This window comes from Zophobas morio, unplaced genomic scaffold, assembly GCF_036711695.1.
Source record: "Zophobas morio isolate AGI-343-1 ecotype UQ-CSIRO unplaced genomic scaffold, CSIRO_AGI_Zmor_V1 ptg000017l, whole genome shotgun sequence".
Lineage (NCBI taxonomy): Eukaryota > Metazoa > Arthropoda > Insecta > Coleoptera > Tenebrionidae > Zophobas > Zophobas morio.
This window is the reverse complement of record NW_026972122.1, coordinates 2,748,741-2,772,324: the sequence shown is the minus strand read 5'-3', so window position 1 is coordinate 2,772,324 and position 23,584 is coordinate 2,748,741. Positions and strand designations below refer to the sequence as shown.

Genomic DNA, 23,584 nt, shown 5'->3' with positions numbered 1-23,584 from the left:
TTAACAGAATGTTACTACGTTTCAATTCAACAAAATTTTATAGTTTAACTTAGAAACTACAAAACTGATTCCTTTGAAATTTTACACTCTTTTTGGTTATCGTGGAAACAGTAATTCCCTTATAAAAATTCGTCTCTTCGTCCCCTCCAAAAGCTTGATGACGTCATTTCAAAATTTATCCAAAAATGAAAAGAAAATATTCAAATATAGAACGAAGAATCAATAAACTAATTTCGTATTAACATGACCTTCGCGTCTATTACAGGAGTGGTGTAAAAACTTCACGCCCAGTCGATCTGAGCCGAACATACTTACGTATTTACTAAAGTACCTACTTAGTTTCATATTTGTAACAATAGTGTGTACTAAGTCCGTCTTTATTATCTAATCACAACACTTGCGGCTATGTTGCACTACGTGTACCAACTCTGGCGGAATTTATTTATAAAACAACCAGTCGAGTGTATTCCCCACTTTTAGCTGATAAGGCGAATTTAAAACATTCCGCACACGTTTCTAACCTTGTTAAATCGTGGCAAGTTGACATTCATAACTGGTTTTTCAAAATGGGAGAATTACCGGAGACTTTTGTGCCAGGGTTCCACAACGAAGCGGAAGTTAGGAAAATGAAGTACAGCAAGTTTGGCAACACTGGAATGAGCGTGTCGAAACTTTCACTCGGAACGGGCGGCTTCTGCTTGAACTATGGGTAAGAAGTCTGTGGAAATTTTTACAACTTACCTGTTATACCGGCTGTAATAATTAAAAAACAGGAGTTGTGGTGTTTGTCCAGTTTACACTTACAACAAGTGATATTTTGTTTTATTTTTAAAATTTCATATCATCTTTGGTGGGTTTCTGCAATTTTTGAGTTTTAAACAGATGCACATAAAATTCACTCTGTGAATGAAAAACAAGAACAAGACGACGAACGTATCAGAACCGAAAGGTCAAACATTGTAATGGAAAAAATATACAGGCTGTCCCACATACAATTTCGCCGTCTAATATTGAGAATGAATAGAGTTAGAGATATGGAAATTCTGTAAACGTCATTGTTTTTAATATGAAGAGGGAATTTAGTACACTGCAAATATGACACATATATTTGAGTGATTTTGATAGATCATTAAATTACGATTACAACGATACTTAAATCACGATATAAAGCAATTCGATAAAATATATCTCTTCTTTAGAACATTTATTTTTACAGATAAAATTAATGCAACATGTAAGTGTTTTGCATCGTTGCAATTTAACTGTGTCGTGACGCCGATAAATGCGTCATATAAGCAATATATTAAATCAAGCTTCCCCTTCAAGCTAAAAACAATAGCTCTTACGGAATTCAATATTTCTATTACTTCTCGGGATAAAAGGCCGCGGAGTTTTGTCTGGGACAAGTGTGCACACCCTATTGTTATTATGCTGAATTTAGTGTTGTGTAAATAAATAATAAATTTAATTGTTCGGTTGAATAGTTGAAATACGATATGATAACTAGGGCTACTGTATATTGCAAAGTATATGTAATAGGATGATTAAAGATAAGTTTGAACGGATTTTATTTATTTATTGATTTATTTGTTTATTTATTTATTTATTTGTTTTTAAAGCAATATTACTGTTTTAAAGTTTACAAAAATATAGAGATTTATTTTTCAACATATGTACCGAACAAAAATTAAAAAAAATTAAGAGCCTTCAACACTTTTTTTGGCCTTACATTTTTATTCAGGAAGTTCGAATTAGAGACAGGAGTCATTTTCAGACAAATCGAGGTATGTTTAAATGAGATAGCTTGATATGGCTAAAATTCTAAAATTTTGACTGCAATAGCTCATAAAAAAACTGCAAAAAATAAAAATATAGATATTATTCCTTTTGATTTCCTATAGTTTTTTGGACATTGGATTATAATTTCAGCTAGGGGTCTTTGTCCGTTTAGAATCAACGTACACATTCATCGGACGGTGTCATTTTCAGGAAATTCGTATATTAAAAAATTTAAAAAATCAGAAGCCCTCTAGAATCTTTTTAGGTTCAGATTTTACAATAACTTTCGACCATTTTGTTATCTTGGTTTTTTGCCTTTTTCGCATTTCCTGTTATTTTTGTCGCCTTTTTTAAAAAGCCCGATATATATTTCAGCCCCTTTTTTCGTTTTTTACCGTCTCTCTTGTTCCATTTTTTTTTGTCATTTTTTAGTGATTTTTGTGATTTTTGTGTCTTTGTGTCGTGCTTTTTCTTCTTTTTTTTTTGTTAACGTTATTTTTGTCCCGGTTTTTGTTGGTTTGTTTTTCGCCTTCGTTTTCGATCCCTTTTTTTCTCTTTGTGCCTTTTTCGCCATTTTTGTGGCCCATTTTTTAATCGCTTTTTTCCTTGTGTACATTTCTTTGTTCCATTTTGTTGTCGCCATTTTCTTGTGTTGCATTTTTGGATTATTTTTTCTGAAGTCTTTGTTTGCAATATTTTTAACATTTTTCGTTCGTCTTTCCTTGTCGCCTTTTTTTGTACTCTTTTTTGTAGTTTTCGTTTGTCTTTTTCTTTGTCTTTTTGGTCCCTTTTATTTATCGACACTTTTTACACAATTTTTTGTCGCCTATTTTTTTCGCAATTGTTTTTAGCATTTTTTTGTCACGATCCATTTTTTCCGGGTTTTTGTCTTCTTTTCTGTCGCGTTTTTCATCCTTTTTTGTCATTTCCCATTTTTTTTTATTCCCTTTTTTTGGCGGCCTTTTTTTTTACACTTTTTTTGTGACCCGTTTTTGTCATCGTTTTTGGATCCGTTTTTACTCCTTTTTTGTAGCCCGTCTTCAAATTATTAATACAAATAACCAGACAAACTCTGGTTAGCGTTTTACCATCTATAAAATTTTTCTAAAATCCGTGTAAGGTTTTGCAACATTTATTACTTTACGTCTTTATTTTACCTGTTTATGAATCGGCATTGATTTTTTACCCTAGATGTCAAATTTTTGTGAAAAATCCCAACTTTTAAAAGCCGCATTTGGGCCTTACGGTTCTTTCTTATTTTTTCTTACAATGTTACTACGACTATCTACATTTTTTATGTATATAGGTTACCATAAATAAAATGTCGTAAAATCAAATTGTAGAATTTTTCAAAATAATTTTTTTAAAATAACTTCGTCAAGAAGTCAAAGTTGCTGAATTTTGTCGACTATCTCGGAAACGATTCATTTAGATTCACGGAAATTGTGAAGCACAATTAAGAAATCGTTTTTTTGATTTTCAATTTTTTGGTTTTTCGATTTTTTGATTTCCGATTTTTCGATTTCTATGTCTACGTTTCGATATTCGAGTTTCCAATTTTTTTTCTTTCGATTTATCGACTTCTCGATCTTTAAATTTTTCGATTTTCCGATTTTTCAATTCTTCGTCTTTAGATTTTGATTTTTGGAATTTCCAATTTTTCCATTCTTCATTCTTAGAGTTCAGTTGTTTTTCTTTTCATTTTTCGATATTCGAATTTTCATTTTTTTATATTTCGATTTTACAGTGTTTCTACTTTTCGATTTTTCGATTTTCAATTTTTCGAATATACGATTCGATTTTTAGGTATTTTGTATTTTCCATTATTCGATTTTTTTATTTATCGAGTTTTTGAATTTATAATTTTTTGGTTTGCGACTTTCCGAATTTTCAATTTCTGGATTTTCCATTTTTGTATTTTTGATTTTTCAGTTTTCCGATTTTTCAGTTTCGAATTTTCCATTTTTTGATTTTCGATGTTTCGAATTTTCGTTTATCGAATTTTTGACATTTCAATTTTTTAATTGTCGATTTCTCGGTTTTTCGATTATTGGATTTTTTGATTTTTCGAATTTTCGAATTTTTATTTTTTACGATTTTCGATTTCCCGATTTTTTGAATTTTCGAATTTTCAGTTTTCCGTTTTTTTGATTTTCAATTTTTTGGTTTTTTCGATTTTTTTTCCGATTTTCGATTTCTGGTCTTTTTTCGTTTTTTCGAGTTTTTTTTCGAATTTCCGACTTTTATATGTTTCGATATTGGAATTTTCAATTTTTTTACTTTTCGATTATTCGATGTTCGAGTTTCCAATTTTTTTTCTTTTCGAATTTTCAATTCTTCGACTTTCAATTTTGATTTTTCGAATTTTCAATTTTTCCATTCTTCATTTTTAGAGTTCAATTGTTATACTTTTCATTTTTCGATATTCGAATTTTTTATTTCTCAATTTTACATTTTTACTTTTCGATTTTTCAATTCCCGATTTTTCAATTTTCTGACCTTTCGATTTTCCTGAAGATTTTTCGATTTTTCCATCTTCCGCTTTTTCGCTTTCTCGAATTTTAGATTTTTTGATTTTTCGATTTTCGATCTTTCGGATACACGATTCATCGAATTTTCATTTTTCGGTATTTTGAAATTTTGACTTCGATTTTTCTATTTTGCACCATTTCAGTTTTTCGACCTTTCGATTTTCGATTATTCGGTTTTTAATTTTTCGAATTTTCGAATTTATAATATTTTGGTTTGCGATTTTTTTATTTTCAACTTTCAAATATTTGATTTTTCGAATTTTCAATTTTTTCATGCTTCATTTTTAGAGTTTACTTGTTTTGGAATTTTCAGTTTTTTTGTTTTTAGAGTTTACAGTTTTTAATTTTTGGATTTTTCAATTTTCCGACTTTTCGACTTTGAGGAAGATTTTTCGATTTTTTATTTTTGGATTTTCGTTTTTTCGAATATTTCATTCATCGAATTTTTAACTTTTCAATTTTTCACATGATGGAATTTTCGATTTACAGATTTTTCATGCGATTTTTTGAATTGTCGACTTCTCGGTTTTTCGATTATTGATTTTTTCATTTTTCGAGATTTCCAAGTTTTGATTTTTACGATTTTTGAATTCTCGATTTTTTGTTTTTTCGATTTTTCAGTTTTCCGTTTTTTTGATTGTCAATTTTAAAAAATACCATCAAGGGCATAGATTTCAAATTGACGGTAATCTAACAAGATAAAAATTCTGTCAAATAAAAATTAAAAAAAAAATCTTAGCTGTGTTTTTTATTGCTCTCTTGATATATTTATATCGTTATATACTAAGTACGCTCCTCGATATTTCCATTAATGAATAGAAATCGAAAAAAGTCAAAAACCGAGGTGATGCGATGTACTCTAAAATTATTTTTACATATTTTGACTGATCTCTTCTTAAGTTTTATAACCACAGTTTATTTTAGAAATTCCGATGCGACGTTGCCACGTTGTTCCAATTTTTTGGATTTTTTTTGGAATGAAAGGTTTCACATAAAAAATCGAAGTGGGGATATTTTTGAAGTTGGTATTATTTTGTTTCTTTTTTTTATTCATGTTAATTTCTATAATTCTAACCAATTTTTGATCATCTTTGTGATAAGAATAGAAATAATTTGTTAATTTAATAATAATGTAATTCATTGTAGAGAGTATTGTTTAATATTGTTATATGTTTTTAAAAACTCAGTTATGTAACTAGTATTTACAAATAACATAATCGGAATGTTATGTCATAATAACACAAGATAAGATAAACATTATTTTCACTAACATATAAATCTAATTATGCTTTAAAATAGCAGGAATGAATACTTTTTCTCGTTTCGTTATCTTCTTCGTTTTCTAAAAAAGTCCTTTATCTTTGTTGAGGGTCAGTTACTAACATCATTCGACATATTTTTATTGGTGAACACCTCGAGACATTTATTTCATGTATATTTAAAATGAAGGGCTAAAAGCCCTCTTTGATTTTTGTATTTGAATTTTGGTGACTATCGTACCCTCTGCGCTACTGCAGAAATAAATAGTTAAATTCGTTAGTATAATAATTCCAATGTTTTTCAATATTTGCTTCCCGAGCGTAAGTTAAGGAAGTATAGTAATCGAGTCCATCGAACAAATGGCCACTTTTATATTTTCTCGACGTTTCATGACCCCTGCAGTACGAAAAAAATAGTCTCCCGTTTTCGTCTGTCTGTCTGTCTATCTGTCTGTCTATCTGTATCCATTTTTATTAGGCACGTAAAAGATAAAAGGATATCTACATTCTTTTCGAAGCAAACTTATATAACTTTTACGTCTAGCTCTTTCCCCATTTAAAATATGCATCTAATACAAATTAAAAACTATCAATGACATGATAACTTTGACGTCATCGGCTAAAAAACCATACGACCGCCATTATCTTATTTACTTTAAAAAACCCTCTTAAACTGTTCTATTCATTGTAATTTATTCGGCTACACTTTACTGAAAACATTTTTCGCATCCCTTCAGGCAATTCTCCCTCGAACAATGCAAAACCACCGTCCACGAAGCCCTCAAAAACGGCATAAACTACATCGACACGGCCCCCTGGTACGGCCACGGCGTCTCGGAGGAAGTTTTAGGCAAGGTTAGCTCTATTTACTCGCCGAAATTACATTCATTCCAAAAATAACCGATAATAATTTTAAAGTGCCTCGAGGGAATCCCCCGAAAAGCTTATTACATAGCCACGAAGGTAGCTCGCTACGAGGCCGACCCCAAACTGATGTTTGATTTCACTGCCAAGAAAACGAAAGAGAGCATTGAGCTGAGCCTGAAACGGCTGGGGCTCGATTACGTCGACGTGCTCCAAGTAACACAATTTTTGATTCGCGTGGGTGTTTTTGTCAATTATGTGTGTTTGGACAGGTTCATGACGTCGAGTTCGCGCCGTCTTTGGATATCGTGCTTAATGAAACGCTTCCGACGGTTAAGGAGGCCCAGAGCCAGGGGAAGGCCAGGTTTATAGGGGTCACTGGGTACCCGGTTTCCGTTCTGGCCGACTGTATCAAGAGGAGTAGCGTGAAGATTGATATGGTTTTGTGTTATACGAGGTTGTCGATGCTGAATCAAACTGTTAAGGAGTATCTGCCACTTTTCAAGGTAAATTTTTTTTTTAGAACTTTTCGATTTTTGACTTAGAGAGAGTGTTATAAGAAACTACGTTCCGTTTACCGAACAGCTGGAGTTATAAATTTATATAAATTCTATAAATGATTATAGGGTCGAAGTAGATTATGAAGACGTGCCGCCTCTCAGTTTGGACCTTACTAAATGCACAAGGGCGCAATTCAAATACCACACGCATCTGTATAACTGGTTACCTAAATGCATCATACATTTTTAAAAAATGAAACTAATTCATTAAAACTTTTGACAACTGTTAAGGTTACTATGTTTAATGCTCCAATTGTAATTATAATAATATCCAAGATAGTGGTGAAAATGTATTTTCGGTTGCGTTTCAACTCTATTCAGGCTCTTCATTACTCATGGAGCACCGTATAGTTATAAAAAAGAAATAGAAATTGTTATAATCTCAAACTATTTATTGTTAACTTAGCAAAAAATAAAAGTAAAGTGCCCAGAACAGTTTGAAAGTGCCTGATGAAACTAACATTATTCCTAACGGTAGAAGAACTTTTATATTTTAACAGGTGTCCTAATTTATTATATTGGTTTGTTTTTATATTATGATTAAGGTTAAGCATAGTTCGTAATATTGAATAGTATCAGTGTTGGGGACAGATACTTTTAAAAATATCTAGATACAGATATAGATATATGGAAGATAAAAGTATCTAGATACAGATTGTTTTCGATTTTTTCGAAATGTATCTAGATACAGATACAAGGAAACAGATACTTTTTGAAGCTTTGGCGAATAAAATAACTGAAAACATGTTTATGTATTTTTTTATGTATTGTTTAATGATTTTTTTTAAATTAACAACATTTCGAACGTATTGTCACATAAATTATTTCCTCTTGATGTCAGAATTTGGTTTCCGCTACTAAACACCCGTTCCACAGGTGCAGAAGAAGGGATTGTGGTATTAAATTTAAAAAATAAACATTTTACTGTACCATAGTTATTCAAGACTGAAAAATCTTTTTTTTTTCCCTGCAAATAGGCCATCGTTTCGCTGTTTGATGTGTCACAAATTGTGCAATATTTATTATGTACGCTTAAAAAGATTTTTTTTTTTTGTTTTTATTCCCATACTAATAATTATCTCCAGCATTAAAATTAATATTTCAAAAGAATACGGGAAATGATTATTCTGTGCTGAAGGTCTGTTGTCGGCAACCTGTCATAAATTATTATTCTTCAATATCGGCTTACGATCTTTTTATGACCATGTCCGGTAATCGTCTATCCCGGTCCGGCAGGTATATACATTTTAGGAAGAATTACTGGTTCCGTTTAAGGCAAAATAAGTACAATTTCTTAGAAAGGTATTTAAACCCCTTATAGGATCAAAGGCTTGCCTGGCAGGCCGGAATCACCAGAGTGCAACTTTAAATTTTCAGATTTTTGTTGAAAATCATTTTATTTTAATCTCGTTTCACGATTTCAGAGAATATATCACGATAAATTATTCTACCGAGGGTTGTAAAAATATTAATTTTATTGCCCAAGATTTACACTTAAACATAATCGGCACATTCTAGGGCAAAACGGACCTGCCAAGCCCGCCTCGCGTTAGGTACAACAATGAAAAAGTGAATAAATGACACATGTCGCAACAGGAAAAGATGCTACATTTGTCTGAAAAATAAAGATATAAAACAGTAACAAATATGCGATTTATGCGAGAGAAATGTATGTGTTGAACATTCCATTAGTCGATTACAAAACTAATTTGTGCTAATTGAAAAAATTAATCATTATGTAACACGCAATTATTATTTTCTAAAAATAATAACATACCTTAAACAAATATTTTTACTATTAACATTACTCTTATTTAATTACACAAATACAACCAGCGGGCCTACCGTACCCGGGTTGCTCAGGTACACAGATAAAATGCATTGCCCCGGATACGGGTAAAACGGAGTGAATAGGGAATTGTGGTTTATGGTTTTTAAAATACCATCTTACCATGGCTTAGATTTATTACCCCTCAGGATTATACTTAAAGATGTATAAGTACTGAAGGCTACAATGTAGGAAATGATGGTATTTAAAATATGAAAATTTCCGTGACAGAACACTATTAGTGGAGCTCTTACCTCTATTTTTGTTTATGTGACCAAAATCACCAACATGAAGTATCAAAAATTACTACTAGCATAACTCAACTAATAACTACTGAAAAAAAAGTGAAATAAAAAAATGTATCTGTATCTGCGCCATTAATTTTGTATCTAGATACAGATATTTTGTGCTTAAATTCGATTGTATCTAGATACAGATACTAGATACCCAAAAATGTATCTAGATACTTTGTTTAGATACAAGTATCTAGATACTGCCCAACACTGAATAGTATCTCCAATGTCATTCTTTCTTCCCCATTCTATAATTTATTTGTATGTAACTTCATACAATTTCATTTTTCTGGGATGATGAGGTTTTTTCAACTTGCATCATGGTCCCTATGTCGTCATCTCTACGTTGCGTCAGCCTGCTGCATCTTTGTTAGTAAAAGCGGCGTTTGTTGATCTGTCTTTTATGCGTCTGGGTTTCGCCTCCTGCTGTTTTAGTTTGGGTACGATTTCGGATGAAAGTAATTGCGATTGGAGGTTTTTTATAAGTGTACGGTTCTGCGCGTGTTGTTCGCAATGTCTGACAGGCGCAGTGATATTTGAAATTTGCGAATATGCGAATTTTGCTCTTACGTTTGGGGATTGGTAGTCGAGTCTGATTATTTGTTTGAGTGGTACTACAGCCTGTTATTGAAAGGTACGTACAAAATAAAATCGGAAATTGGTCTCGCAATATGAGTGCTAAAAGTAAAAAAAAGTTCAGGTAAAAGTGTTCTCCTTTTTGAGATAAAAATTATTAAAATTTATATGCAAATTCGTTGTACGCCTCTGATTAAAAGGTCATATTTCGTTTCTATAGCAACAAAAGGGTCTTTTATTTTTTATAATTGTTACAGTTGCTAGGATTTACTAAAATAAATTAATTTTACCCATTTATCCTTCAGTAGCGCCTAAAAAAGTTGGATAAGGTTTTATTTTCCCGTTGTAATTTTGATAACACAAGATAAGTTTTTCCGACTTCTTAGACTTCGCGAAGAACTGTCAATTTTGTTGTACGTACCTTTCAATAACACCCTGTATATGCAGATTTAGACATGCGTGTTAAGACTGTTAAGTAATTAACATTTGCAAAATTGCGAAGTAAGTTTTTATGTTCTGGGGATTTGTTTTTCGTCTTTTTGTTGCGATTTTCTCGTGAGCTATTTTAGTGACGGCCCGTTTTTATTCTTTGCTTTAGCAAAAACATCCAGAAGCTTTAGTTATAACTTGATAAACTAAAGGATGAACCTTGACTAGGTGAATTTCCTAGCACGTGGTTTATATGAACAAGTTCATAACCACTAAATTGTGTTAGAACCAGGAACAGTTAAAAATCTTAACATAAACTGTGAATTTACAAACAATAAACAAAAATTTACATCACGTCTTAACGTCGAAACTTTACAACATTTCAGATTAGAAAATGATGAATAACTAATTACGCTTGTGGGGAAAATGTGGCGTCACTGTCGGTACGATTAATTTTGGATTAAATAATGGCTATTTTATGAAACTACCAAACCAAATTAAACTTAACCTAGGTACCCTTAATGCTCATCATGTCTTTATACTAGTACCATTCAAATACGGTTTGGCGCTGTTGTTTTTTCTTCCTCCACGCGAAATTTTAATTCAAACTGGGACACCACAATATAAAGCTATTTAATTCAAATCATTTAAGTTATTGCAATAAATTAATATTTATTATTATTTTTATTTAATAGATTCCAATTTTTCAAACTTATTAAAATTAGTGAGAAATAAGTTCACGATTTTGGTTAAAAATTTTAACTCATTAAGCAATACTTTTATGATAATTCAGTACAAAAATGAGATATTTATGTCGTCAACTGAAAAAAAATCCATAGTTTTCTTCTATACCGCCTGATCAGAAATTACTGAATCTGTTGGCACTCCTAAATTTTTAGTTGGAATTGGTATCATGATGTTTTCTATAATTTCCGGTTTGCAGATGTCAAGATTGACAGATTGTTGACACGTTTAATTTGAAAAATGTTAAAAAAACATAACCTAAATTTACGATTGACATATCTGTTACATAATTACTTCCATTATGCCACCATAAACGCAAGAAAAGTTCACATTTTTAAACGACAATATATTGAAAAAGCATTAAAAAAATGCAAAATGTAGTAGAAACATCTGAACTCCAAATATAATTTCTATTAATTTATTGAAATTATTTTAATAACATCTTTAGTCTATCAACAATCACTTAAATTGCCTCAGATTCACAAATAAGTGACATTTTTTACAGTTTCGTTTATGATTTAGAAATTACTATTTAACATACGGTAAAATCTAAAAGTGTGGAAAAAGAAACATTTCATCGATTATATTTATCCTACACTCTTTTCTACACATTTCTTTGATAGTAAAAATATTAACATTAATAGTAATAATATACGAAAATAGAGCAACTACTTTAATTACAAGAACATGAAAATTACCTGTTCATATTCAGTTGATCTCTTTATTTTTTTTTTTTTTTTTTGTAAACTTAAAAGCAATTTCTTGCAGTTGTTCACCACTGGGCTAAAATCATGTTTAATTAATTTATGATCTTATTATGATACTGTGTACAGAATCACATTAAGATCATTAACTAATTACGCCTGTGGGGAAAGTGTAGCGTCTCTGTCGGTATGATTAATTTTCGATTAAATAATCGCTATTTCATGAAACTACCAAACCAAATTAAACTTAACTTAGGTACCCTTAATGCTCACCATGTCTTTATACTAGTACCATTCAAATGCGGTTTCGCGCCGTTTTGTTTCCTTCTCAACAGGAAATTATTAATTCAAACTGGGACACCACATTATAAAGCTATTTAATTCAGATCACTAATCATAATCATTTAAGTTATTGCAATAAATTAATGCTTATTATTATTTTTATTTAATAGATTCCAATTTTTCAAACTTATTAAAATTTGTGAGAAATAAGTTCACAATTTTTGGTTAAAACTTTTAACTCATTAAGCAACACTTTTATGATAATTCAGTACAAAAATGAGATATTTCTGTCGTCAAATGAAAAAAAACCATATTTTTCTTCTTACTGAATCTGTTGGCACTCCTGGATTTTTAGTTGGAATTGTTATCATGATGTTTTCTATAATTTCCGGTTTGCAGATGTCAAGATTGACAGATTGTTGACACTTTTAATTTGCAAAATGCCGTCGCAAAATGTTAAAAAAACATAACCTAAATTTACGATTGACATTTCTGTCACATAATTACTTCCTTTATGGCAACATAAACGCAAGAAAAGTTCACATTTTTAAACTACAATATATTGAAAAAGCATTAAAAAAATGCAAAATGTAGTAGAAAAATCTGAACTCCAAATATAATTTCTATTAATTTATAGAAATTATTTTAATAACATCTTTACTCTATCAACAATCACTTAAATTACCTCAGATTTACAAATAAGTGACATTTTTTCCAGTTTCGTTTATGATTTCGAAATTACTACTTAACGTACAGTAAAATCTAAAACTGTGGAAAAAGAAATATTTCATCGATCATATTTATCCTACACTGTTTTCTACACATTTTTTGATAGTAAAAATATTATTATTAATAGTGGAAATATAGGAAAATGGAACAATTACTTTAATTGCAAGAACATAAAAATTACCTGTTCATATTCAGCTGATCTCTTTATTTTTTTTTTGTAAACTTAAAAGCAATTTCTTGCAGTTGTTCACCACTGGGCTAAAATCATGTTTAATTAATTTATAATCCTAATATAATACTGTGTACAGTATCATATTAAGATCATTAACTAATTACGCCTGTGGGGAAAGTGTGGCGTCTCTGTCGGTATGATTAATTTTCGATTAAATAATCCCTATTTCATGAAACTACCAAACTAAACTAGACTTAACTTAGGTATCCTTAATGCTCATCATGTCTTTATACTAGTACCATCCAAATGCGGTTTCGCACCGTTTTTTTTTCCATCTCAACACAAAATTTGAATTCAGACTGGGACACCAAAATATAAAGGTATTTAATTCAGATCACTAATCATAATCATTTAAGTTCTTGCAATAAATTAATGCTTATTATTATTTTTATTTAATAGATTCCAATTTTTCAAACTTATTAAAATTTGTGGGAAATACGGTCACAATTTTTATTTAAAAATTTTAACTCATTAAGCAACATTTTTGTGATAATTCAGTACAAGAATGAATCTGTTGGTACTCCTGGTTTTTTAGTTGGAATTGGTATCATGATGTTTTCTATAATTTCCGGTTTGCAGATGTCAAGATTGACAAGATTGTTGACACTTTTAATTTGCAAAATGTTAAAAAAACATAACCTAAATTTACCATTGACATATTGATCACATAATTACTACCATTATGCCAACATAAACGCAAGAAAAGTTCACATTTTTAAACTACAATATATTGAAAAAGCATTAAAAAAATGCAAAATGTAGTAGAAAAATCTGAACTCCAAATATAATTTCTATTAATTTATAGAAATTATTTTAATAACATCTTTGCTCTATCAACAATCACTTAAATTACGTCAGATTTATAAATAAGTGACATTTTTTACAGTTTCGTTTATGATTTCGAAAATACTACTTAACATGCAGTAAAATCTAAAACTGTGGAAAAAGAAACATTTCATCGATTATATTTATCCTACACTCTTTTCTACACATTTCTTTGATAGTAAAAATATTATTATTAATAGTAAAAATATAGGAAAATAGAGCAATTACTTTAATTACAAGAACATAAAAATTACCTGTTCATATTCAGTTGATCTCTTTATTTTTTCTTTTTTTTTGTAAACTTAAAAGCAATTTCTTGCAGTTGTTCACCACTGGGCTATAATCATGTTTAATTAATTTGTGATCGATTTCAAGGAATTTATATTAAAACTAAGACGAGAACGAAACGTTAATATTAAAACAAAATTATTTTTTTGTAGGAAAAAAATTTGGGCTTTGTGAACGCCGCAGCCCACTGTATGGGCCTGCTGAGCAGCGCCGGGCCTCCAGAGTGGCATCCAGCCCCTAAAGACATTAGAGATGTGTGCACAGAAGCTCGAGAATATTGCAAAGTAAGTACATCCCCCGCATCCAATTTCCATTCTTAACTAGTGCCACCACTCCAGAAAAACAACGTTGAACTCGGCAAACTAGCGCTGCAATACGCTCTGCAAGAAGACGGTCCCCACACCAATTTAGTCGGGATGAATACGACCGACCTGTTGAAACTAAATCTCGATGGGTACCACAAGGGCATAACCCAGAAGGAGAAAGAAGTTTCCGATTACGTCAAGAACAAGTGAGTGTGCACCCTTCGGTGGTACATCGAATAATTCTCGACTTTTAGGATTCTTTCAAAACTCACGAAAACCGATTGGGAAGGAATCGAAGTTGCGCGCTACTGGGAAACCGTTAAAGGATGATACGTTTGACCTTGTTCCCAGTTTGATTACTTGGAAACAAGTTCAACTTGCTTTAAAATTTCTATTTAAATGTACTGTTGAAATAACGCCTTCAGTTTCCTTATAATTTCTATCCCTTTATAATGAAGTTCCACAGCAGCTGTATCAACATTGAGCTGAATAAAGTTTCTACTTTGAAAACTTGAAAAGTTTTATTGAATAGTGACTATTTGGTGTCTTACTACAAAGACGACCAGAAGCTCTGGATCCTGACCCACGCAGGTTTATTAAACTGGGTTTTGTGAGAAAATGAACTGTATTTCAAGAGGGGAAACTTTTGGTTTATTTGATTAAGTTACGAGGTTTATGATTCGTGAAAATCCGTTATCAGGGAGTTTATAGGATAGTGGATTTGTGAAATAATATATGTATAAAGAATAAGCCGACTGAGTGAATCTTAATTTGTAGAAAAAATATACCAATTATTATTCATCAAGCAGAAAATTTAAGATTTTTAACTGTTCCTGGTTCTACTCGTAATACAATGTAATAGGCATGAAACTCTTTTTTTTATTATTTGCTTACAGGTTTAATACTTTGTTTCAAGGATAACTATTCTCTTGTCGGATTAATAGTTTTCTGGTGGCTTGAATTTGAACATTTATTCTTGCAGTACGCTGAGCGTTTCCGAAACTAGCTTACTGTAATTTTAATTGTATTGAATGTGTTTTTCGATTTAACTAATAATTTGAAATAACGCATAGTTTTTCCATCGGAATTTCGGATTAATGCGACCAAGTGTAAGATGAATGTCAACACATATTTCTATAACGCCATATTTAAAGATGAAGAAAATCTGAAATTAAAAATTCCAAATAAGTCTATTTTAGATTAATACAACGACAAATTTCCAGCTCTATTGATTAACTCCGCCAGCTATTCATTGCCGAGATTTCTAAAACAAACAAGTGTACAGATCCGAAATTTATGAACTTTTTTAACGTCTGCTGTTCTCGGTGAAGTAATTTATGTTCTCGGTTGTGTTAGCTAAAATAAACGTGAATATGTTGGCAAGATTTGACATTTTTAATGATTTGTAAATAATTTTTAAGCAAAAGATATACATGCTCGAATGTTTATTTAAGGCTGGGTTGAAGTTTTTACTGTAAGTATTACAATAGTGTCAGTTCGCAAGGCATTCCATTACTTATTTTTAATAACATCTTCCAATAGTAAAAAAACTGAAGTAACAACATGGTAAAATTACTTTTTGCAGAATCATGATGACCTATGCAAAATGACCTTATAACCCCTTTAATCTATTAATAATAAATAATTAATAATAATTAAACAAATATTTATCATAAGTTTATGTCAACACTTTTTCCAAAATTAAATCTTTATTCAGGAAATTTTTGACCTTGCAAATGCAATATATATATTTGAAAAAGTCGTCAAATTGGCTATATTTTTTTGAAAACGTAGCGAAAACGCATCTGTTTCATCAATACATGGTATTGTGTATAACTGACATTTGACAGAGTTATTGAAATACGTTAATGTTATTATACGAAAAAATGAGGTTAGGGTATGGCATTCCAGGTTGTCAGCTGCCATCGATTACATTTTAGGTTTATTGTAAACATGTACCGAACAAACACTCGATATATTAAAAAAAAAATTTTATTTTCAAATATGCTCAAAAAACCTGCCGCATATTATGCTCTATACCCTAACATCTCAAAACAAGCAGTTATTTCTAAGCTGCGCGTTCCACGCGGGCGCAAGTCTTCTCAATAGATGAAGAGAAACGAATCTGGAGATGTAATAAACGTTTAGACAACGCAATAAAAATTCTATAGACTGAAATTTCGATCTTCTATGTCTCATCAGTACAGCGTATTACAATGATCTGGTACTTAGATTAATACAACGAAATTACTAGCTCTATTGATTAACTGCGTAAGTTATTTACTGCCGAGATTTCTAAAAAAACACATGTATAGACACGATATTTATGAATTTTTTAATGTCTGCTGTTCTCGATAAAATACTTTATATTCTCGGTTTTTGTTATCTAAAATAAACCCGAAAATATTGGCAATGTTTGACATGATTTTTTCTTATTCGTCGTGAGCTGAAGGGTGGAGCTTAATTTGCAAAATCCATATTTTTAATAATTTACCACTTCAAACCTGTTTCTTGTTATTAAAAGAAAACTATATATATTAAGAAAAAAAAAAGCAAAATATAAGCCCCGCCCAATTGCCAGCCTTTCAATGGTGATTTTTTTATTCGTCGTGAGCCGGGAGGCGGAGCTTAATTGCAAAATCCTTATTTTGCTCAAAAAGTACCATATGAAACATGTTCTTAAGTAGTCGTCAAAGAAAACTATGTTTATTAAGTAAAAAAGAAAGTCAAAGATTAAGCCCCACCCATACCTGTCCCAATCTTAATTGTGATGAATTTTTTATTCGTTGTCAGACCGAGGGGTGGAGCATAAATGCAAATTCCATATTCCTCGGCAACAATTTACCATTTTTAATATGTTTTTAGTTCCTTGTTGTGAAAAGAAGACTGCGTATATTAAGAAAAAACAAAAGGAAGGAACATAATCCACGCCCACCCTCCCTATCTCATATGTAATGATTGTTTTATTCGTCGTGAACCGGGGGGCGGAGCTTAATTGAGAAATCCTTATTTTTCTACAAGAAATTACCATATGAAACATGTTCTTAAAGAGTCGTCAAAGAAAATTATACATATTAAATAAAAAGGACAACCAAAGATTAAGCCCCACCAATACCTGTGATGAATTTTCATTAGTTGTCAGACCGAGGGGTGGAGCGTAATTGCAAAATCCATGTTCTTCTGCAAAAATTTACCATTTTTAATATGCCAAGCATAAGCCCCGCCCACCCGCCCTATCTCATGTCTGATAATTTTGTTTTCGTCTTCACCCGTGTGCGGAGTTTATTGCAAAATCCGAATTTATCTGGAAAAAATTACCATTTTAAAGATGTTTTAAGTTTCCTGTTGAGAAAACAAGACTACGTATATTAAGAAAAAAAGTCAAATATAGTCCCCGCCCACCAACCGGCATCTCAATAGAGATCCTTCTTTCTTTGTCGTGAGCTGGGGGGCGGAGCTTAATTGTAAAATACTTAATTATTTTACAACAAGAAATTACCTAATGAAACATGTTCTTATGTAGTCAAAGAATACTATGTATATTAAGTAAAAAAGAAAGCCAAAGATTAAGCCCCACCCACAGCTGTCCCGATCTTGATTTTGTTGAATTTTTCATTCATTGTGAGACCGAGGGGTGGAGCGTAATTGCAAAATCGATATTTCTCCGCAAAAATTTACCACTTTAAACATGTTTAAGTTTTTTGTTGTGAAAAGAAAACTGTACATTTTGAGAAAACAAAAAGCCAAAATATAAATAATATATAATATCTAAAGTGTAATGATTTTTTTCGTCGTAAGTCGTGGACGGAGCGTAATTGCAAAATCCATATTTGTTTACAAAAATTTACCGTTTTAAACATATTTTAAGTTTCCTGTTGTGAAAAGAAGACTACGTATATTAAGAAAAAAAAGCAAAATATAAGCCCCGACCAACCACCAACCTCTCAATAGCGATTTTTTTATTCCTCATAAACCGGAGGGCGGAGCTTAATTGTAAAATCTTCATTTTTACGGGGTTAAGCCCCACCTACAGCTATCCCGCTGTCCACTGTGATGAAATTTTCATTCGTTGTCAGACCGAGGGGTGGGGATTTATTGCAAAAGCTATATTTTCCTACAAAACGTACCATTTGAAATAGGCTTTTAGTCCTTTGTTGTGAAAAGAAGACCGCGTGTATTAAGAAAAAACATAAGGAAAAACTTAAGCCCCACCCACCCGCCCTATCTCATGTGTGATAATTTTTTTTATTCGTCGTGGACCAGGGGGAGGAGTTTAATTGCAAAATCCATATTTCCCTACAAAATGGACAATTTTAAACAAGTTTTAAGTTTCTTATTGTAAAAAGAAGACTATTTAGATTAAGACAAAAAAAAAGCAAAATATAAATAATGAATAAACAGTAAAACAATAAATCTAGGGATTAAAAGAATTCTGTTTGAACAGAAATCTGACAAGTCACAAGCGGTATTTTAGATGACGTCATCAATTTTTTGAGGGGTAACAAATTGTGCGAATTATTTTTAAATTGTATATTAACAAGTTTCAATAAAACTGTTCCACGTAAAGAATAATTACCAATATTTACCCACAAATAACCGAGACTGGAAGAATTATAAACGTCACAAAATTAAAAAAAAAAAATAAAAAATCGCATTTTATAAATAAATGTGTAAGTTCTGAAAAAATTAAAAACTGCAGTTTTACGAGCCGAACTGCTTCTATGAATGTGAGTAAATTTAGAACACCCAGGAGTAGCGATGACCTCTAAAAAATAACCTAATAGTTCAATTTATCAGGACATCAACTCGACGACATAATCAGTCAAACAAATTCACTATTTAAAGACGTGTAAGTGCATCCGGATTAAGATTTTAAACGTTTGTTAAAAGAAAAGAAAAATGTGTGCACTACCCGAAACATACGTACCAGGATTTCACGACAAAAATGAGGTTCAGAAAATGAAATATATTAAATTTGGGGACACCGATATGAACATTTCGCAATTATCTTTGGGAACCGCTGGTTTTTCTTATTTCTTTGGGTAAGTAAAGCAATACTTAGATGTTATAAAATGTTTCACCTTAAGTCACTTTCTGTAGTATTACACCTACACCTTGTTTATTCTTCTCGGCTGACATTTAACTAACCCGAAATTATTATTTTATTACCTCATCATCATAAACCATGTATAACTATGTAACTATGTCACCTCTAGCGGCTACGATCTTGAAAAATGCAAAGCCACCGTCCACGAAGCCGTCAAAAGAGGCATAAACTTCATCGACACAGCTCCTTTTTATGGTCATGGCGTGTCAGAAGAAGTTCTCGGAAAAGTAATACTTATTGATTATTTACATAAACCCTACAATAAATATTAATAATTTAAGTGCCTCGAGGGAATCCCTCGCAAAGCTTACTACTTAGCCACTAAAGTCGGTCGATACGAAAAGGACCCCAAATTCATGTTCGACTATTCTGGTAAAAAAACCAGGGAGAGTATCGAAGTCAGTTTAAAACGACTTGGCGTGGATTACGTCGACCTCCTACAGGTAAGTAATTCTGCGTCCAGAGATATTTTAAACAAACGTTCGTTTAGGTCCATAGTCTTGAACATGCCAATCCGGACGTTGTTTTGAACGAAACCCTTCCAGTCCTGGAGGAGTTGCGAAAACAAGGGAAAACAAGATATGTGGGAGTCACTTCCTATCCTGTTTCTTTGTTACAAGATTATCTTAAGAAAAGTACCGTTAAGATTGACTCAGTTTTAAGCTTTACACGGTTGTCTTTGCTGAATCAGACGCTGAGGGAGTACATTCCATTTTTCCAAGTAAGTCTGTCAACAAGAATATTTTTTGATATTTAAAAGTAGGGACTGAGTGTTTAACGCAGATGCTGGTCCGTTTCTCATTCTCGCTGTCAAAATAGTGAAAACAATATTTTTTTAGTCCAAAAATGTGGCCATTATAAATGCCGCTCCTCACTGCGTTGGTATGCTTAGCAGTTCAGGCCCTCCAGAGTGGCAACGAGCGAGTCAAGATATCAAAGATCTGTGTGCTGAAGCTAGAGAGTATTGCAAGGTATGGAAGTAAATTGTTGTTTCAGGTTTATTTGTCTATTCTTTTAATTTAGAAAAATGACGTGGAAATAGGAAGACTGGCATTGTACTATGCGTTAGCTCAAGAAGGTCCTCACACTATTCTAGTTGGGATGAATAACACTGATATATTAAATATTAACATGGATGTGATGTACAATGGTTTGACTGACAAAGAAAAGAAAGTGTATGAGCATGTTAAAAATAAGTATGAATAATATTATTAACGAGGATTTCGTTGTAAATTTTATTCAAATTTTAGCATCATGACCAAGTTGAGTAAAACAGATTGGGAGTAGAAACTACTATTACAATGACAACTCTGTTCTACTATTGCAGGATTTGTCCATAAAGCAGAAACAAAATAAACAGATACAGCTCTAAAGACTGCTTTTTATTCCATACGACCGACGGTTAATCAAAAGATCTAAAACATGTTCATTAACGTATAGCTTAAAATCCGGTATTGCAGAAGAAATAAATATTCACATGAACACTGGTCCCTTTCCTTTCGCCCGGCAATCCCAGTATTATAAATACAAGGAACAAAATAAGCAAAATTTAATTATGCCGCACTATATCAAGAATTTCCAACAATAAAGAATTTACAAGATGTCGAATTATGCTAAATCAAGTTGACGGTTGCATCAAAATGAGATCACAAAATCAGATCGTGTACCAAATGAATTCCCAATTCGTGCAAATCACGTAGGTAATAAGCACAACAAGCACGTAATAAATTCGATCAAAATCAAAATAATAATTCGAAAATAAATGTAGAAATTATTAAACCTCTAAAAAATATGAGTTTCCTCCAGTGTTGGAGTCCACAATATTAATTCTAATTGATGATAATTTTCAAGGTCCTTTCTCTTAAAACGGGTCCATGCAATGTAATAATGAATTATCATGAATCTCAGGTGATAAGTCAAGTAAAAAGATAAGTTATTGAAATGAGTTGAGCCTAAATAAGTTAATTTGCATTAGAACCATGAATACTTGAACAGATATAAATTTTAACATAAACTGTGAAATTACAAACATTTAAACAAAGCAACACTTAATTAACTGGTCTTACACTAATTACACTCACTGAGGGGGACAGTGGCGTCGAATGCAATTCATTTTGTTTATGCTAACAACGCCAGAACAACAAGTGGCGCGCCAAAAACACGAACGTTTTAAGATTCTGTGAGCGTTCTCACAGAGCGTTCTCTTACAAAAGTCTCTGGACTACCAACCTAAGGGTGATTTTTCCCCAAACGCACTAAAACATGAGTGATGCCCAACATCAGAGACCTACAATGGAACTAACGGAACACTACCTATGTTTTAATTTAAAAAATAATGAGATATAATCGACGCACAACGAAAAATAGTATATATAGTGGTATCGGGGGGTGAAAAATATGGTAACATTTATCCACACTGAAATTTATTATTATTATTATTATTATTATTATTGCACGCTCGAGCAGAGAGCTCACACTCTGTTATGCCCGCGTGAGCAACAATAGTTCTTAACTTTATTAAATTCAACAAATACAAATATTACAATTCAAATAGTTTACATATTCATAAAATGATCAAAATTTTTCTTGAAACTAAGTACACTTGGGCTGCACACTACTTGTAATGGGAGAGAGTTCCATGTGTCGAAAATACGGTTCGAGAAGAAAAACTGTCGGGTTCTGGTGCGAAACGCTTCTTTCAGGAGCTTGAACTGATGACCTCTAGTACGCACATCAGAATTCAAAGTAAACATGCTGTTCGTCGGAGGAACATTTAATATGAGTGCAATAAATGTTGCAATGGCGTCTCCTCTTGTTCTTCTTTGACCCAATGCAGGGCATTTCATGATTACGAGTCTCTGTTCATACGATGGTCGCAAAATGCCATAAGGTAATCGAGTCATACGCCTCTGAACGCCTTCTAACAGATCACTATCCCTAACTAAAATTGGATACCACACTAAATTAGAATACTCCAGGATTGGCCTTACATATGTTTTGTGTAGTTTTGCAACTGTGTCATGGTCAGGATTTTTAAACGTACGTCTTAATAGATATACCATTTTGTTGGCTTTACTTACTATTTTAGCGATATGTTGTGACCACGTTAAATCGGTGGTAATTGTTACTCCTAAGTCGTTCTGTGCATCTACTTTAGTCAGTGGAACACCATATATGAAGTAGTCAGCTCTGGGATTATGGGGGCCAATGTGCAAGACAACACATTTGCTAATATTCAAAGGAATGAGCCATTTTTTACTCCACTCCGTCACAGCTAATATATCCGTCGCAATTACATTTAGTTTACAGGACGAGTTATAGATTTTAAAATCATCAGCATAAAACGCACATGGTGACCGAATATGCTTTCTTAAGTCGGCTGTGTATACAAGAAACAGGAGGGGTCCCAATACAGAACCCTGCGGAACACCACTTATTACCTGCTTGTGACCACTCACTACCTCACCAACTTTTACTCTAAACAATCGCTCAGACAGAAAGGATTTAATCCAAACCAACAGATTACCTGAGACACCAAGCCATTTTAGTTTTAATATAAGTCGTTGAATTGGGACTCTATCAAATGCCTTTGCAAAGTCAAAATAGATAACGTCAGTTGGTATTCCTCGATCAAAATTTTTAGTCCAATCGTTTACACAACTCAGCAGATTAGTAGTAGTAGATCTTCCCGACACAAAACCATGTTGTTCAGTTGGTATGACGTTTTGCTGATTAAGAAACGCACGAAGACTATCACAAATAATCGATTCCATCATTTTTACGACGAGAGAAGTGAGACTTATAGGTCGATAGTTAGTCGCACAGTATTTGTCTCCTTTTTTATAAATAGGTTTCACATTAGCTAGCTTCCAATCAGAAGGAAGAGAACCCGATTTAAAAGATTGAGTCATCAGAATGCTGAGAGGTTTACATAGAGATTGAGCACAGTTTCGTAGCATAGTAGCAGATAGTCCATCTGGTCCTGGAGAGGTGTTTTCTTTCAACGAGTTGATTTTTTTTGATATGTTGTCCTCCGAGAATTCTACATCCATGAGAATAGAAGAATGAACAATGGAATCAGAGGTCAATGAAGAATGAATAGGTGGTTCCACCAAGTAGTTTGCTGAGAAACTATCCGCGAAAACTTCGGCAGTAACATAATTATCAGTAATTAGGTCACCGTTATGATTTTTGAGTTGTGGAGTTTCTGCCAATCCGTTAATACTTGACCTTATATATTTGTACAGAA

The 23,584-nt window shown here is 32.1% G+C and overlaps 2 protein-coding genes across 2 annotated transcripts; both read left to right on the top strand.

The window, feature by feature from the left end:
* Window positions 1–345: 345 nt before the first annotated feature.
* On the top strand, window positions 346–14,738 carry LOC135130299 (uncharacterized). Its single transcript, XM_064057665.1, has 7 exons — window positions 346–709; window positions 6,307–6,424; window positions 6,488–6,649; window positions 6,706–6,939; window positions 14,076–14,207; window positions 14,262–14,434; window positions 14,483–14,738. Exons 1-7 carry the CDS (start codon window positions 567–569, stop codon window positions 14,556–14,558), a joined length of 1,038 nt encoding a protein of 345 aa, XP_063913735.1. The 5' UTR covers window positions 346–566; the 3' UTR covers window positions 14,559–14,738.
* A 4,264-nt stretch (window positions 14,739–19,002) lies between these two features.
* On the top strand, window positions 19,003–20,708 carry LOC135130226 (uncharacterized). The gene is made up of 7 exons (XM_064057578.1): window positions 19,003–19,270; window positions 19,445–19,562; window positions 19,617–19,778; window positions 19,826–20,056; window positions 20,175–20,306; window positions 20,359–20,531; window positions 20,586–20,708. The coding sequence occupies exons 1-7, from the start codon at window positions 19,128–19,130 to the stop codon at window positions 20,620–20,622; spliced, it is 996 nt and encodes a 331-aa protein (XP_063913648.1). The 5' UTR covers window positions 19,003–19,127; the 3' UTR covers window positions 20,623–20,708.
* Window positions 20,709–23,584: the final 2,876 nt, after the last annotated feature.

Bases quoted from the DNA above. Each gene is read 5' to 3' on its own strand.
- LOC135130226 (XM_064057578.1), top strand. From the start codon at position 19,128: ATGTGTGCACTACCCGAAACATACGTACCAGGATTTCACGACAAAAAT. The intron at 19,271-19,444 runs GTAAGTAAAGCA...TGTCACCTCTAG, and splicing joins GGTTTTTCTTATTTCTTTGG to CGGCTACGATCTTGAAAAAT. The intron at 20,307-20,358 runs GTATGGAAGTAA...CTTTTAATTTAG, and splicing joins AAGCTAGAGAGTATTGCAAG to AAAAATGACGTGGAAATAGG.
- LOC135130299 (XM_064057665.1), top strand. From the start codon at position 567: ATGGGAGAATTACCGGAGACTTTTGTGCCAGGGTTCCACAACGAAGCG. The intron at 6,425-6,487 runs GTTAGCTCTATT...ATAATTTTAAAG, and splicing joins CGGAGGAAGTTTTAGGCAAG to TGCCTCGAGGGAATCCCCCG. The intron at 6,940-14,075 runs GTAAATTTTTTT...ATTTTTTTGTAG, and splicing joins AGTATCTGCCACTTTTCAAG to GAAAAAAATTTGGGCTTTGT.